General features: G+C 37.4%; 1 protein-coding gene across 1 annotated transcript in view; it reads right to left on the bottom strand.

Moving 5' to 3' along the window:
* The window catches only part of SS18 (synovial sarcoma translocation, chromosome 18), a 38791-nt gene that overhangs the window by 7840 nt on the left and 12877 nt on the right, over positions 1-18074 (bottom strand). The window contains exons 3-6 of the mRNA XM_010079737.1: positions 16580-16733; positions 10917-11138; positions 2437-2604; positions 1614-1718 (exon numbers count right to left, since the gene is read on the bottom strand). Of these exons, the coding sequence (XP_010078039.1) occupies positions 1614-1718; positions 2437-2604; positions 10917-11138; positions 16580-16733 (649 nt within the window). The remainder of the gene's footprint in view (positions 1-1613; positions 1719-2436; positions 2605-10916; positions 11139-16579; positions 16734-18074) is intronic.

Here is an 18074-nt window from a genome sequence, read left to right as displayed (position 1 = left end):
AGAAGAAAAGTCTTAAGAAAACTTTTCCTCTTACGTTCCAGTCCCAAGTAGGAACATTTTCCTTTTCAGATATTACAGGCATCTCTGATTAAGAAACCAATACATGCAGTAAGCACCCCACCCACTGTTGCTTTTAGAACAAATACATTTTCTCTTACAGAAGATCAAAATACATCATATTGCCAACTCAGTCAAGAAAACAAGCCAAAATTTTGTTTAAATATTAAATGAAATTATACAAATTATATAAATTAGGAATAAAATTTTGGAAAAAAAAAAAAGGAAAGGAGATAACCGTTCTAAAACTAAGTGGTCTTTGTAATTAGTTCTGCAACAGTACCATATGTCATTGACTGAATCTAATACAAATACATAACCATTAACACTCTTTATGTTTTATGTAAGAGTAATAACCAGGCAATGATAACGAACGAATCTTTAGAAAGAATAGGTCTTAGACAAGTAATCTGTGCTTCCACAGAGCTGTCGATGGTAACATCCAATTGCCCTTACTACAGTAAATTGCCTGTAACCATCTAAAGTTCATGTGTATAACCTAAAGGTTCCAAACTGAAAGCTTAATAATTATGAGTTAATGCAACTTGTAAAATAACTGCACATGTATCTCCAAAAATAACAAATGTAAGCTTATAGATATGGTTTGATGTATCTTAAATCAATTTAATAGAAGTTCAAATTCAAACAACTAACTTGTATCCTTTTATTTGCAGTGAGTAGTTGCTTTGGCAATTACACAGCTTTGCTTTGTATATAATTCTAAAATGTTAAACATCTACCACATTCCTTAAACTTCATAAGATACCATTAAGTTGCACATATGGTTATCATAGTAGTCATAAGTCAGCATCTTTGTTCTCCCAGTCTCTCCTCAGCCTAAACACAGGTTAATTGCAACTTTTCTAACTTATAACACAATCCAATAGCGTTCAACACTCTAAATTCCAAGAGGCAGGAGGACACATTTATGCAACTGAAAGTTACAGTCTTGACTTGAACGCACTGGGGTGACTTCTAAAGAGGACTCACAATTACAAGCTCCTCAGGGCAGGGACCATTTTATTCCTTTCTAAAAATTAAGCTAAAGGCCCATGCCACCCATAGCAGAAATAACATATTTGTGTGAATTATATTAAACTAAACACTAAGTTAAAAAAAAAATAGAATATTTACAGAAAAAACACATCTTTTTAGCAAGTTTTTCCACTTCAGTAAAATCTTTAATAAAAGGATATTGCCCCCTCTCTTATTTATAATAAAGTTATGACTTAATTCATCTCAATTATACTAGATATGCTAAGGAACCCCTCCATAATTTTAGATACAGCAATTACAGAATTTTCATTTTGAAATACTAAAACTGTTGTTATGTTTCAAATGGGAGTATAGCAAATTACATACTTTGAGTAAGTTGTAAAGTTAACTAGTCACAGTAACTTAAACTGTAGTAACAATTCTGAATTTGGAAAGTTTTGTAAATGTGAGGTATGATACCCAGTTACTATTCTTGCCCCATACCCTAATTTTGGGCATATGACTACATTAATATTGGGCAGGTATAGAAAATGGGAAAGTTAACATTTATGAGAGATTACCATCAGGGTAATATTGCTGGTTCATGCCTTCTGGAGGACCTTGTCCACCATGACTGTATTGGTCCCCATAATAGTCTTCCTGGCCTGAGTACTGCTGTGGTGGGCCTGAAAAACCACAACCAGTCAATACGTAAATAACTTGTTTTCTCTATTATAAAGCCTGCTAATTTCTGATTTTAGTATGAGAAATATTTCTCAAATGTACTCCCCACCCATATAGTTGCATTTCAGACAACTTACGTAATCTTGTTTACTGAAAAAAAAAAATTAAATATATCTATCTATATATATATATACACACACATACACAGTTGCTTGGCTGCACTACATTGAGCACATATGTATCAAACTTCAGTTCTGTGCTCATTTTAGGAACGTGTATAACAGTCTAAGGTGTCAAAAACGAAGTTACTCTTTTTCTAAAAGGACTGAAAAAAAAAAGGAAAAAAGAAGGAAGATTGTGGAACATTGTTCCTTTTTTGGAACTGAACAAATTCAGAACCAAGCAGGTACTCTGTTCCTTTTCTATACCTATCATTTAAATATTGAAACAATTCTTCATCAGCATATCTGAGAAGTGTATTTTTAGGCTATTTTTGTCAGAAAGAACTCAAAATAAAAGAAATACTTGTCTTCATGTTTCATGGTGATACCAGTAATCTGTTGGTGCAAAAACCACCCTTAAGAGGGTAACAAAAAGAATCTACAGAGTTTGCGATACCCAAAGATTAGACCAAAATTTGGTGTAAGCATGGAAGTGATTTAAAAGTTTTTAAAGATGATTATTTAAAATTAATACAAAAACACTGAAGTGAAGTCCTACCTTGCTGTGGCGGCCTGTATGGAGGAATCTGTCTCTGACCCATCATGTGATTTCCTTGGTTAACTTGGCCCATCATTCCCATAGGTGGCTGCTGCCCCTGGTAATGCTGGCCACCTGCTTGTGGCATGTTGTATTGCTGGGAGGGAGGCTGCTGGTGCATCATTGGACCTGTAAAATGAAAAGTAGCATTATGTCTTCTGTAACATATGATTTGTGATTAAATCTTTCAAAAAGAACAAGAAAAACACAAACTTTAAAATTGGACCAAAAAAGGTTCTGTATTTCCACTGCTCTCATAAGGATTCATTGTTTCTGGACCTAAGTAAATGCAGGCGATCAATTAGTTTACTCATGTACAAAGATAACTGCAACACTTTTACCATTTTTGCTTGTTTTAAAAAGCATCTGCAAAGCAAGTGTACGTGATGGCGAAACCTTGACAAATCACAGAAAAATTATTTAACATTGTGAGCTCCTCAGGGCATAGTCTTAATACACATGTAGTTGCTGTTATAGTCCATCAGCCACTTAGCTGTTAGCCACTTGTACCAGCGAGTCAGTCAGCCACACAACAGACATTATGCAGAAAGGTCCACAGGAATACACGGTCTGCGCACCACTGAACAGTCCCAAACAGTTTTTCATACAAAGCTGCACTAAGTTTCTATAAGCCACAGGAAGAGACCAGGAGAGATTAAGCACTGTTGATGTTTCATCAACTGAGAAAATCCAGTTAAGGCTGAACTTGGAGAAAGGCAAACTTCAGTAATGAAAACAGACAATTAAAGAGCACCCTACTGATACCATACAGCAATGAAAATTATGATTACGCCATTTCACTATATGACATTGCAGGTTAGGTTGATATAACTTTTAACAAATAACAGTTTCCTCACTTCCTCTGTAGTACCACTTCAGAAAAGAGTTATTCCGCTATTAAAAATATCAGGAGTAAAGAGTTGTGACAAGGAGCTAAACTTTTAAAACAACATATTTTTATAATAAATTAACTCAAACCACTTAACACATATTGTGCACTTTAAAATGGTGAAGACCTAAGCTTTTTTTGCCCCTTTTAAAAAATTTACTTTATATACTGTAAAGAATACAAATTAACTAGTCTCACTAAAAACCAAAACGAATCAAAATATCAAACTAGCACAGCCTCTCCTTAGCCCTATCCCAGGTGAAAAAGGAAGGTATAGTCTAGTTTTCTGTATGGCAGATTTTGCCATTGCATTTAATATTTTTAAATAACTAGGGGCTGCAGCACAAGCAGAAAGTCCTATGTAGAAAATGCAGTGCTGGAAAATTACCTAGATACAGTCAATACGGACAATGGATCTATATAAGGAAAGGAATACATAGTCACTTAGATCCTGTCTATGTGGGGTTACAAGAGAAAGTTAAGCCAAATTAATTAATGGCATGAATTCAAAGTGTGTTAGTTAAATCCCATTAAAGCCCTGTATGGAATCTCTCAGTGAGAAGTAAAGTGGCCTTGGTTCTGTTAAGCTTCATTTTCCTCTGAAGATAAATATTGGCCACTCTTATAACGATCCAGTTATGCTTCTATCCTTCAGCATGGCAGTTTCTGTGTCCTGAAGAAAAAAAACGGTTTAAATTGAGACACTAATTATTTTTCAATTATCAAAAATCTATTACATTTTTTAATCTTCTGAGCAAGTAGGTAATTTAGATAATTCCATTTCACTGCTCCTCTGTTTGGAGGTGCTGAGAAACATTAGGCAGTCTTGAAAAAAAAACCAAACCAAAAACAAAAACAAACCAACAAACTTGTTGCCATAATATTCCTAGATCTCAAGAAAGCTTGTTAATTAACAATATTAATATTAGTCACAATACAATGTGATAAAATGTGTTGGGTCCCTATGGTGCAATGTAGAGGCTTCCTGTTTGCTTTCTAAATTAGAACTTCATTAACGCTTTGTAGAGCCACAATGAGAATTCACTACCCTGTATCAGACTGTGTATTGTGTTAATAACAGAATGCCTGGCTTCCTTCCAGTTTGGTTCACATCCCTCTCTTATGAAGAGGACACCTAAAAGAAGAACCACAGTTTCTATAATCTCCAGCAACAGAAACATTTTATGCAGTAGTTTTGAGGGGTGAGGGAACTTTGAAATAGTTTTTTCTGTCGAAAAATCAAGCCTACAATAAAGCTACATTTATTCATCATACAATACTTAATGTGTCATAAAACTAGCCTAGAAAATCCCTTCACAAAACTTAAGTAAAAAAATTAAGATCATTAATTCACGATCTAAGACTTTCTAATATTTGTAGCACATATTTTTACATCCCACTTAAAATACGGCCTTTGAAACGCCAGTTAGGTCACAACAAACAGCCCTCAGTGGAAGTCATGATCTCTTCCAGACTTGGAGATAAGACTTCACACACAGAAGTTCACAAAACTGTGCGCAGCAAGAGAATGCTTGTTGCTTTCAAAAACTCCCCTTAGAAACTCTTTTTTGGTAAATTTCTAGAACTATTTATTCCAGAAAGGACAAAATACCTGATTTGTACAGAGTCCAAAATGAGTCCAAGAAAATATTGTCTAGGACCATCCCTGTAAATATGCAAGTACACAAGCAAACTATTGTCTTTCCAAGAAACTATTTTAACTTTGGTAGTACAAAAACCTTACAAATGTTTCTGTATATTCAGAAGGCAGCCTTCACATGTCAATATATTGGAAGCATTCTTGGGATAAAAGGCTGAAGAAAAAGATGACAAGAAGTAACACTGTAGGTCCTGTGAGGAGTGCAGGCAATTTTGGTAGTCATTAAACAGGCATCTGAAAAATGCACAGATTAGACCCAAATCAGTCTTATGAAGTAAGTGAATGTATAAAGCAAGCCAGACAATAAGTGAAAACTGAACTGCTCATTGTTCAATTTAAGTAACAATAGTCTACATTATCAAGTTCCTCAATAGCTCATTTCAAAGTCATCTATGCCCACAAAGTGAAAAAAACTGTTCCTGCTCCAGCAAGTGTCTCATAAGAAAGGCTTGCATATAGGGAAGAAAGGGTACATGGCTTTAAGTAAAAATGGGCTGGTACATGATCTTCTTACCACCAGTGACCCGGTGGAGGTCTCCTGTTCTCATCTCAAACTGAACCATAATTTCAGGTGTAATTTAAGAAAAGAATACATAAAAATAAAGCACACAAAGAAATTCCTTAGTTACCAACATTGCCTTTCATGGTTTACACTAGAGAAGAAAGATGAAAGAACAAGGACTGTGGCACTTGTTTATATCTTTGTTTTTTCAAGATAGGAGAACTGCAGTGCCTTCTACAGCTAGACATCCTACAAATCCAGCTATATATGATGGCACTTCAGAATGCGGGACAATTTTATTTTTCTTTAATAGGTTCAATGTCCAAAACATTGAGGCTGCCCTGCTTTGTCCATGACATCAGGGCTACTGTAAGCAGTTGATGTATTGAAACTAACAGCCTCTGCTTACATGGGAATGCAGAGCTGGCAAGACATTCACAGAAGGTCCTCAACCTCAGAAATCACTTTATCTTCATCCTTCATACCCTGAATATGTTTATAATTCAGATAACATCAGATATGCCTATCTTTATGTTCCTTTCTTTACGTGGACAACAAAACAACAGGAATTCTGCATCTGCCTCATCTCTGCTGTCTCTGTGATCTCTTCATATCTGCTTGTAATTGAAAGAGCTCTGAAACTGTACTGGAATTTTTGCAAGTTTATATAAAAGAAATTGTAATTGAAAAAATCTAAGCATCAGATTCGACAACTGCTCTTCTGCAAATGATCGAATCAATATGATATTATCATGTAGAGTTCACCTGTTAAAAGTAAACTAGTTCCTCTCACTCACCCCAAGCAACATACAACGCTCATTAAATACAGATGGGGGAGTTTGGTAACCTTGCTTCAAGCACTTCTAGCAAGGGAACAGAAACCTAGCAAAAGGATCTGAGAAACAAGGTTTCTGAGATGGCCAAGCAATGATTTCTTTGTCCTTACTTTTAAAGTATTTGTATATTACTGTTCGTTATTGTTCCCTGACTGTGAAAGATCCATTCAATATCACAGAATCACAGAATGTTAGAGATTGGAAGGGACCTCGAAAGATCAGCTAGTCCAATCCCCCTGCCAGAGCAGGAACACCTAGTTCAGATCACACAGGAACGCATCCAGGCAGGCTTTGAATGTCTCCAGAGAAGGAGACTCCACAACCTCTCTGGGCAGCCTGTTCCAGTGCTCTGTCACCCTCACCGTGAAGAAGATTTTTCTCATATTCAAGTGGAACCTCCTATGTTCCAGCTTGAACCCATTGCCCCTTGTCCTGTCACTGGACGTCCCAGAGAAGAGCCTGGCTCCATCCTCCTGACACTCACCCTTCACATATTTATAAACATTGATTAGGTCACCCCTCAGTCTCCTCTTTTCCAGGCTAAAGAGACCCAGCTCCCTCAGCCTTTCCTCATCAGGGAGATGCTCCATTCCCTTAACCATCTTTGTGGCTCTGCGCTGGACTCTCTCCAGCAGTTCCCTGTCCCTCTTGAACTGAGGGGCCCAGAACTGGACACAATATTCCAGATGCGGTCTCACCAGGGCAGAGTAGAGGGGGAGGAGAACCTCTCTCAACCTACTGACCACCCCCCTTCTGATACACCCCAGGATGCCATTGGCCTTCTTGGCCACGAAGGGCACAGTGCTGGCTCATGGTCATCCTGCTGTCCACCAGGACATATATATAAATAAGAAGAATTTCCATGTAAGTTTCAAGTTCCAGAAAATCATGCTTACACCTCCCGTCTGAAAAGTCAAAAACTGGCAAGACTTGAAATATTTCATTCAACAGAAGTAGCTGTTGCTACTAGGAAATGCATCCATAAGAAAGGAGTTTCTTCCACATTCACTCAGCTCCTGATACTTCCTATCTTTTCCAGAAAGGTGGCCAATACTCCTTGTGGACGTCCCAGGCTGCTACAGTAGCTTTTCAGTCAGGAGTTATCTACATAATTTTCCACTTAAAACATTCTGCTTCCTAAGTCCAAAATGACTAAAATTCTTCTTTTAACTGAACTGACTATATAAAAACCAATATAGTAAAAATTTTGCTTCTCACTTAAGATATTCCTCTGGCTAGCATTTTGTAAACTGGTGCAAATCAGTAATGAGTACAAAGTGGAGACACAAAGTAATCCAAAAATGGGTTCTTTTACTATGCCTTTTATTTCTTAATTAGCACTTTTTCTTTTTTTCTTACTAACGTCATCTGCCTCAAAATGTGTATACACAGCAAGATGTTTTGCTAGAAAATGCTCAAAAATGTTACGTTAAAACCACCCAAAAGTTAGATCAAACCTTTCTGTGTGTTATGGTGTCTTTATCTATTGTATGATAGCATGGTTTTTTTTCTAAAAGTACTGGCCTCATTCAGGACACAGTAGATATTACCCACTGAAAAGCTATTTCTGTATTTTGTTTCCTCCCAGTTGTTCATGTGAGATGCCATGCCTAGTCAAACACTGAAGACAGAATTATTAATTTACTCTGGGTTACTCATAACTAAAATGTCCAAACCTTCACAATGAATATAGTTCCACAACACTCGTGTGAAATCAGATGGTATTATAATCTTAACCCCTTTACAGATGGGGAATCCATACAGGGAATGATTAAGGTCAAAAACATCCATAATTTTTAACAGTCAACTTGAGATGCTAAGACTTTATCTTGTAGAATATTTAGCATTATATTTAGTTAGTGCTGTTATTAACTGACATTATAGTAGGGTCTCTCATTCTCCATATGGATCACCCCCTTATAAGAAAGAACATGTGCTAAGGGGCTCACAAATGCCTCCTAACAGCAATACTGAGGTTCAGAAAATTTTGGTTTATTTCTGTTTCTGAATGGCAACACACACTGCCAATAAAGAACTCTTCAAGTCACAATCTGTTTATTCCCTTTTCGTTACACTGCATCTCAGTGCATTTCCTAGCGGCTCATTCTTGTTTCTTCACTTAGATGAGAAGCAGTGTTTGTGCTTGGCTGAGACTGTCGGCCCAGCCAGATCGGATCTTGGCTACCTATCTAAATCATGGTTTCACAGATTTCTCTGCCATCCTCTCTCCTGCTGTCTTAGAGTCACAAGAGAGTGAAGATACAAAACCACTTCCTTTAATTTGTCATCAAATCTTGACCTTGACTTGACTGGGAATATTGCTAGGTCAAAAACCTTAGTTACCAATACATAACAAACATGTACATCTTCAGACTTAAAGACTTCTTCCCCTACAGATATTTAAAATTTGATTAATTTGGAACAATATTTTCACTGAAACAGCAAATAGCAGCCTGCTGGCATAACAGACAAGTTTCAAAGCCTTGCTCTAAAGCAAGGGGCATCTGCACTCCTGTATTTACATATGAAGTGCTCTATTTACTGATGTTTTTTGAGACTTTGAAATATTTTAAAGAATATAGTTTTTTCCCCACTGTCAGAAATGTCTCTCCACTTCTGTGAAACTTCTGCAAAAAAAAAAATAAAAATCAGGCTTGAAGCAGACATTTAGAATGGAAAAAAATCTCAGCCTAAAGGGTCAAAATTTAGCAGAAATATAATTACCCAATGTGAAAGCTTACTGTGGCCCTAACTGCAGGCAATGGCACCAGCTCTTGTTCTAACTAGAGATTTTGCTCTCGTTCTTGAACATACAATTTGGTTAGATACTGCTTTATTCCCCAAGGACACTTCAGCACTATTATTTGTTCAAAACTGAAACCTTTTAAGTATCTTTCTGCCTAATTTCTAATGAGCAATTTTCAAGTTTGACAGAGTACTGAAAATACAGCAGGGGAATGAGGAAGAGTAAAGAACACTGCTTTGAGATGGACTAATCACCAGTCCTAAATTGTAAGCCAATCATTCAAAGTAAGTTGTTTTTTGTAGAGTGACTTAGTGGATAACTCCCTCACACACACTACTACGTATTTATTACTAACTCTCTGCAACTAAAAAAATTCAACTGAGCATGCACAGGACTTTCCTAAAGCATCTTAAAACACTCACAAAATTACTCCATTGTGTACTGCCCAGAATACACAGATAACTTGTCAGTTCAGAGAGACAGTCAAAAACATTCCCACTTGTGATGGTTTCCTCTGCTATGTGTCTATTTTTCATTTCCTCTGCTCTAAAATTTTAAGAAAAATGCCATTAATAATGTGGACGGTGAAGGACTCGGGCTTCCCACTTTCACTACTGGTAAGAAAACTGCACAAACAGCTGTTTCATCTTGACTCATTTTTGGTCTCTCATTAACTTAGTCTTTTGTCTGTTTTGAACCTTTCTGTGATCTAATAGTCAAACTGATGAGTATGACCTGGTCTGTCTGTACACTTCAGGAACAAATTATATCTACCTAACAAAGTGGAGCTTTGGTCTCCAACAAGAGTATACTGCAAAAAGAACCACCTATGCCACTGGAGGATTATTTTTTCTACAACCACCAGAAATAGAGCCTTAGAAAAAGAAAAAAACACATTTCCTCACAGTATCAGAAAAGAGATGAAAACCTTGACTCAAGGAATATCCTTCAGCTAATATATCCATAAGAGTTCATACATATTGGGATTAAAAAAAAACATACTTGCTGGAGATACATCCGAGGCATTTTTTTTTTAAATTCTGCAGTATGTCTTCTAGCAGGTGGTATGTCCAAATTCAATGTAGTAACAGACTTAACAGATAAACTGAAAATATGGCTTGCTGACTAGTAAAGCACATTTGTAAGAATATGCAGTACATATACAATTTAATAATTTGGTCTGTTGTGATTCTAACACAATATTTTAATTCTGCAATGTCCTTGTACTTCAACAAGGACCACACTGTCAACAGGATGTATCATCTGTTTATGCTATGCAAATATCCTAGATACAAAATTAGTTTTGATTTTTACTATATACACAAGGACATCTGAAAACAGTAGGGAGTAGCGGATTTGTTCCTGGAACTGAATTTTATTTCTTGAAGATTAACAGACATTCCACGCTAAAAGAATATGCAGCACAGAAGTGAGATTAATTAGGTACAAAAATCTGACGGCTACCTGACTTTAGTTTTTCAATTTACCCAAGAGACAGAAGAGATGCATTTTATCAACTCAAGCAATAATAACACTTAGATAGAAGTGTAAAGTCTGAGAAAGATAAACAGTTCAAACTTATAACTGATAAAAGCGGATCCATTCCCAGATTCTCACACAATACCTGAAAACAGTTCAATGTCTGCAAATAAATAAAAAGTCACTGACATGTGGGAGAAAGGAGATTTAGAGACCTCCAAACATGAGTACAAATGCATTTATGGAAGGAAATATAAAAGACGACCTTTAAAAAAAGTCTGTACCCGAGATGTTTGCTTTTTACAGAAGCTAACAAGCACGTTCCTTACCTTGGTTTGGTTGCATGTTCATGTTTGGTCTGGGACCATAGTTGCCCATCGGCTGTCCCTGGCTCATCGTCATCTGATTCTGCACTGGCATACTCTGAGAGGATGGCACAGAGTGATTATAGCCGCCCATTGACCCATGGCTACTTGAAGGCATGTTCATGGAACTGTTTGTCATATTGAGTTGGTTAGGTCCAGGTCCTTGCATAGGCATATGGTTAGGTCCTTCAGAAAGAAAAATGGGGAAAAAGGTTCTACATTAAGTATCATAAACCAAGCAAATATAGTCATACTGAATCACAAAACTAAATAAGTTATTAAAATACAATTACATTAAAATAAAGCTAAAACAGAGTTTGTGCATGATGTTCCAACTTAAAAAAAAATAGTTAACAACAGTCAAAGTTCAGCTCTACTATGCAATACATTTTCTTTTGTTGAGGAGCTGAAGCTACTAAAACAAAGGTGTAAAATAGCATACAGCTCATCTTATAACCATATCATATGCAAAACTAGACTTTTTAGTACTCGCACAACACACCCTGAATTCCAACCTGAATTGCACAGTATCAGTTTAACAGCCAGCTTGGTAGATCTATCACAGCTACACATATGATTTTATAATACCTGTCATATTTATGTTTATTCAAACAAACCATACTAGACACTTTTCTGAAAGTGTCAGGTTTTGGTTGGTTTTGGTTTTTGTTTTTTTTTTTTTTACCTCAAAAGTCAGGCAGTATTAACATTGACATGGTACAAATACACACAGAATAAAAATGGCTGAAGGCATATTTAACACTGAACACAAAATCTATAGTCAATATTCTGCAACTGTATTTACAGATTACTAGGGTGGGAGATGATGACTGGAAGGAGAGCCATCAAATTATCAGTTCACCTCTCATGCTTGCAAAGATTCAAAGGAAGAGCAACCTATTTGCATATCTGTAAAGCCAACTACATCTCTTCACCCTTTACTTCCCCTTTTTCTGACAACACAGGCTGGTATTGGATTGTCCTCTGAATTAAATCTACTCTCAATGGGTATTTTAAAAAGTATAAACATTACAATACCATCTGATCAGCTTACTCATCACTTCAGCTGGGATAAGTGAGCAGCTACTAGGAGTAAAATCACTAAAAAGTGTGGCTGGCAATAAATACTACAACAAGAGCATGGGATAGAGTAGGTCAACGGTAAACAAAGCATTGATATATACAGAGTTCACCAAGAAGGCACTGTTGTTGCCCAACATGTCACAGGTTTTTTGTTAAGCTACAAAAAACCAAGGAAATACAGAAAACTGAAGAGGAACCTAAAAGAAACTATGCCAGTAGAGTTGTAGGAAGATGGCGATTTGGTCACATGTCTCCCCATGTAAAAAAAAAAAACAAAAAACCAAACAAAAACCAAAAAAACCTCAAACACAAACCCAAAAAAAACCCAAACCAAAATCTGCCTTCAGATGTAAACAGCTCCCAAGTCCTGTCTTGGCTAAAGAAATAACTGCAGTAATCTAGGACAAAATAAAGGTTAAAACAAGGACATACAGAGTTGTACACAAGGTCATAGAGGCAATACCACCTGACTTGCCAACGAAAAGATGCAGAAAAAAAACATAACAATGACCAAGGAACACAGCTACTAAAAGCCAACATAAGGAAACAGAATACATTTAAAAATATGTTTGCACTCACACTCTTTTCAGGAAACCTTACTGAAATTAACACATAAGCTTATTTGATCAAGGAAAGTGAAAAAGCTAAAAAAGGTATCATACTTGCAGTTCACTGTTCCTGCAAAACAAGGTGAGAAGAGATTGCTGCATTGTACAAAGGTGGATCCACCACAAACCAGAAAAACTAACTCAGTGAATAGGATTATGACCATGACAGAGAACTACAGACATCCCCTCTACTGTCCCCTCTTTGATTCAACACTGCCTAATTCTGTAATAGTTGAGAACATGGAGGCAGTTCAATTCTGAAAAAGGGAGATCATCTCTAACCATGAGATCAATCATCAATGTGTTGAAGTAAAGCTAAGGTGAAGGAAAGCTCCAGACTGCAGTGCCATGCAACTGTTTGCAGGACTGCTAAACCACTTTCTTAATTTATTTCCTAAGAAAAGGAGCACATGGGTTTAGTATCAGAAAGTCAGGGCCTGGGAGTGGTTTTGCTCCTTTTTGTTTAAAGGAAGAAATTGTCAATAGCAGATTTCAGAGAGCCAGACAAGAACACAGTGCAATAAGGTTTTAAAAACCTGTAATATAAGAAGCAAAATGGGGAAGGCAAAAATCATTGCAAGAGAGAAGTAGTTTAAAAAACAAAACACCTTCTCTTAAAGGCTGATGTACATCTCAGGTAGCACCAGAACAGGAGAAAGCACTCATGAGAAAAAGCTGGCACACAAAATGTCAGGGCTTGAGTACATTCTGGGCAAAATCAGGTAGTTTGTTAGTCAGAAGCTAGAAGACAAGAACAGAGAAAAAGCTAAGACCATAGTAACAGAAAAACTAGCAACTGAAAAATAGTGGGAACATACTTAACAATTAAACTTTTTTAGTTTGCCAAAATACTTCACGGAGTTCTCCTGCACATAAGGTTACAAGAGTTGTTGGGTTTTTTTCATACGAATAAATGAAATAGGAAGAACAAAATATGAATGCAACACAAATGAATGAGACATGAAATGTGTACCTGCCATTAAAATAACTGCTTTAAATGCTATACTAATTTGATTCTGTGTTGTAATACAAGTTAGTAGAATAAGTATCTATCTTGACTATAAACAGAAGTCCTTTTTCCTCTTAACCCCTTATGGACACTATCTTATCTCCGAGAAGCTGTAAGCCAGCCTAAGTGCATTTGAGACTACATTTGCAGGAAGGAAAGCAGACTTTGAGAGAACTTTTTGAGAATACACAAGCACTTGTTATTCAGGAAGGTGACCTACCAGCGCCAAGACAAAGGTCAGAGAACCCTATGTCCAGTCCTACCTTTCAACTTTCTACATATGATGAAACAAGCTCAAGAAATAGGGAAGATAACTTGCCACCAGCACAACCCAGTTCATCATCTTCTTCGAAATCCAGACCACCCTTACTTTGCATCACACAAACTCTTCAGTCAATGTAACTCTTCAGACAGTATTTTTTTCAGATAAATGCCATAATTGTCACAGTAACAGATAACACTCAGTTCCACCACAGGCTGAAAAAAGCTCATCATTACTGTCTTCCCCAGTAAGAGGACACAGACACCCATTTGTCAGGGGATGCAATTAAGGGCCTCAGCAGCACTTCAGGTCCTTTATTACCCAGAACACAAGTAGGAGAAAAATCATCCTCTGCCTTTCAGGTAATGGGACAGGTCTACAGCAGAACTTTAAATCAACTCATGCCCTGACGATCACCAAGCGGTTCTTTTAATCCTCCCATCAACGCTTCCACCCATACTCAGTCCTGTGGAAGCCCCTACTCAGATAAGGCCTTCCAGAAATCCTTAGCTGGCATTTTTAAGAGCCTGCATTTTATTTCTTCCAGGCTGGTCAACTCATCATTGTTGACCCTGGAGTCTCTCGGTTTGCACCTTAGTCCCTTTACTCCTTTTGGACAGATCATCTCTTCAGATATTTAAGGTTTTGTATCTGGTTTCTATTACAAAGTGTCTACATAACTTTAGAGTAAGTGCCCTATAAACAGAAAGCAAATGCATACACTGCAGAAATTATTATAAATACATGTCTATGAAATACACAAAGGCTCACACACAGGCAAACTAACAAACACTTAAAAAAGAAAATAATTTTTCAGCCATCCACTTAACAAGATCATTCCGTTTCCCCTTCTCCAATGCCTAACTATGAAATTATTTTAGCATGCCTTTCTGATATTAGAGATGCTTTCATCTTAAGCTGTTTATCTTCACACACTCAGAGACAACCTTAAATAGAGAAAGGAAGGAACAGACATTCACAAAAAGGAATATGTTGAAAGAAAGCCTAAATTAAAGCTTAGTTGGAAACTGTATTTAAGCATCTGTCTAGGTGAATACCAAAACAAACCTATTTACCTTTCACATATTTTCATAAGAGTTCTTTTCTTATTCTATGTAATTACAAAATATGTATGTTTAAGGAGTGACTTTTCTCCCCTGTGGCTCTGCAGTGAAGTCATTATGCTCACATTGTGACTTAGTAATCCTTCTCCTTGGAAAAGATCATTATAATAACAATAATATAATTACACTAGAGGGTCAAAGAGACTGATTTGTGAGAGGCAATGCTATTCTCCATGGGAGCTGACGGATCTTAGATGGATAGAGGACTCCACAACCAGAATATCTCTGCCCTATTTAGGGAGAAGCATATATCGCTCTTCCCACTTCCAAATGCAAACCATGACCAACATGTATGATGAAACTAACTTCTTCTCTAGATCTTTGATTACACTTCTTACACACAGCCTCTGGAGGCTATTCAGCTACTCTTCTCAGAAAAGCTGTCACTAACACTACCGTATCTATTTTATTGAGATTTGCACAGAAAGTAGAGACTACGGCAAATATATTTTTTAATTCATAGTAAGTTTTGCACAGAAATTAGAGACTATAGCAAATATTATATTTTTTACTTCATATTAAGTTTTGCACAGTTATTTACTGTGTTTGCTGTCATGGAGCTTATCCTTGTGACCACCAAAAGATGAATTTTCAAAGATCCTTTGACAGCAGTTTCCTCTCTTGGAAGAAGCAATACCTTGAAGAGCTTTTGTACAAAAAGTTCCTCCATACAAAGAAAGAAAATGAAGGGGTCCTGAACAAAAGCAATCCTGGGAATACAACTTTAAGCCGAAAACCAATTCACAAGAAATGGGCACTATGACTTTATGAGTAGAAATTCTATAAAACAGGCTCTGTATAAAGAAGCAAGCTTTTCCAGGGCCTACTCCATTCAGATCAGACTGCTAAAGGGAATAGTTACCCCAAAGCCAGTACTGGTAGGTACAATGTGGAATTTTATCATCTTGTTTCACTGCTTTGTTTCTGACTTCCCAAGCACTTTTCTTTTTATTACAAAACAGGATGGCATAAAAACTGACTTAAAATTTACACCTCCAACAATGATCTGGAGGCCATTTCTTTACAAATCCCTTCGATTCAACACATCTTCAATAATAAAGAACACACACGGTTAGTGGAAGCTGGATGACTTTCAGTATAAAAGTGATTTTTTTTAACATTTACCCACATTTGAAACACCCTCCAAAATGATAATATTTTATTATTATCTAATTATTTAGCTACGGTGATTTCACATTATCTTTTTATGGAAGGATTTGTATTCACTCAGCCACAGGCCAATACCTTTCCCCAATAAGCCTTCTAAAGCCAGCTGTACTGCATGGTTTCAAACAGACTAAATTTAGCCAGTTCTGTTCATCAGAGGAATGCTGTGTGTCAGCTACATCAAAGCCCAAGGGCAGCCTGATAAACACTGAATACAGGTCACGTAGCTCTGTAGCTAACAAACTCTAAGAGAGCTTGTACTCGGGGGCATTCAAAGCAGTTTTGTCATCAACAATCTAGTATCCCTTGAGCCCCCATGTCGTTTCAGTTGCCAGGCAACGCTGGTGTTAATGTCTTAGAGGAGAAAAACTTACCAGGCATCTGGCCGTTCATCTGGTTCTGCATGTGTGGTGCAGGAGGGCCCCCACCTACCATACCATCTGAAGACATGTTGTGCGAGCGCGGAGGTGGGGGAGGGCCGCTCTGACTCATCCCTCCTGGACCCATAGGCATATTCTGTGTGGGTGGCTGAAAGGAGACAGTTTAGTCAAACACGAGAAGCAGTTAGTCTGACAAATATATTATATGTACATATGGTACAGCAGTCGCCTATATCGTTAAACGGGGTATGAAAGAAAGCACTGAAACGCAATTCTTGCTCTTTCTGATAATGTTTAACTCCTCCCAATATTAATTTTGACAAAATGTTTAATATTTCAATCAATTTTACATGAAGTATTACATGCAGACAACACTACAGTACCTTCACCCATTGCTTTAAAATAAAAAAAAAATAAATCAATGTCTCATTAAAAAATTATATCTGAACAGTTTAAGATTCCTGGTGTCGCTCCCTCCCCCCCCCAACAACAGCCCTCCTTCAAAGCAACATTTGTTGAACACAAAAATAACTCTTCCATTCTAGTTCACTCACATCAACAATTTGCTGCTGTTAACAGACCCTGCACCAGGACAAAACAGGTACAACAAGAGATGAAACCCTCTGAATGCTCACAGACTAGCAAAAAATTGCACCTGGGTGTGGTACAGCGTTTGCGCTCTCTTCCCCTCTCTCCCCCAAAGCGCTGAAGGCCTAGTTCATAACTCCCTGCCAAACACCCCCCACAGACTGGAAGCACATTAGTGCTGGCCTCCAAAGGTCCAGAGACAGCTGCCTAGGAAGGATGTTTTTGGCAAATTTCCTAATGAAATTGTGAGGAAAATAACTGAATAACCTTGAGAGTTCAAAGAGGGAGAGCAAGAAAAACAGTAAATACAAGGGGGAATTTACTATTGGGTTCTACTCACGGCAATGTAAGGAGACGCAGAAACTGCTAATAGACAGCTTCGTTTTCCTATTAAAAACACCCGCGAGACTGTACGATCCTCCTCACACGCTTTAGCCAAACGCTTTCAGAGGAATAAAAATCATCTCTGAGAGAAGGAACGCCTGAGTCTCTGGCTTTTGAGGACCCTCTCTAAAATGCCACAACTATTCATGCAAAACCCTTCCCATCAGACAGCCGTGTGTGTATTTCAACACTTCCCTTCATAGAAACAACCAAGGGGGTGACCCCTACATTCCCACCCAGCCCCCATCCATCCCTTTAGACCTACACCCACTCATCTGGAGGTTCATAAAGACATGAGGTAATACAGCAGAAAAGAGCAGCTCTTTACAAATTAGTGTAATTTGCCTTTCTGACCTTAGAGAAGGCAACATTAGGGTAACACAGACATACATGTATTCCCTTGCCAGCGGGAGAAGGGGAACAGTACTAATATATTTTCTCAACATTTCTTTAAATACCTCAAGCATGTATTATTTTCCCTGCAATATTTTTAAAAATTCCTCAAGAACTCAGTGAA

Source organism: Pterocles gutturalis, unplaced genomic scaffold (genome assembly GCF_000699245.1).
Source record: "Pterocles gutturalis isolate BGI_N339 unplaced genomic scaffold, ASM69924v1 scaffold19384, whole genome shotgun sequence".
Lineage (NCBI taxonomy): Eukaryota > Metazoa > Chordata > Aves > Pterocliformes > Pteroclidae > Pterocles > Pterocles gutturalis.
The sequence above is the reverse complement of the archived record's forward strand: the minus strand, read 5'-3'. Positions and strand labels throughout refer to the sequence as shown.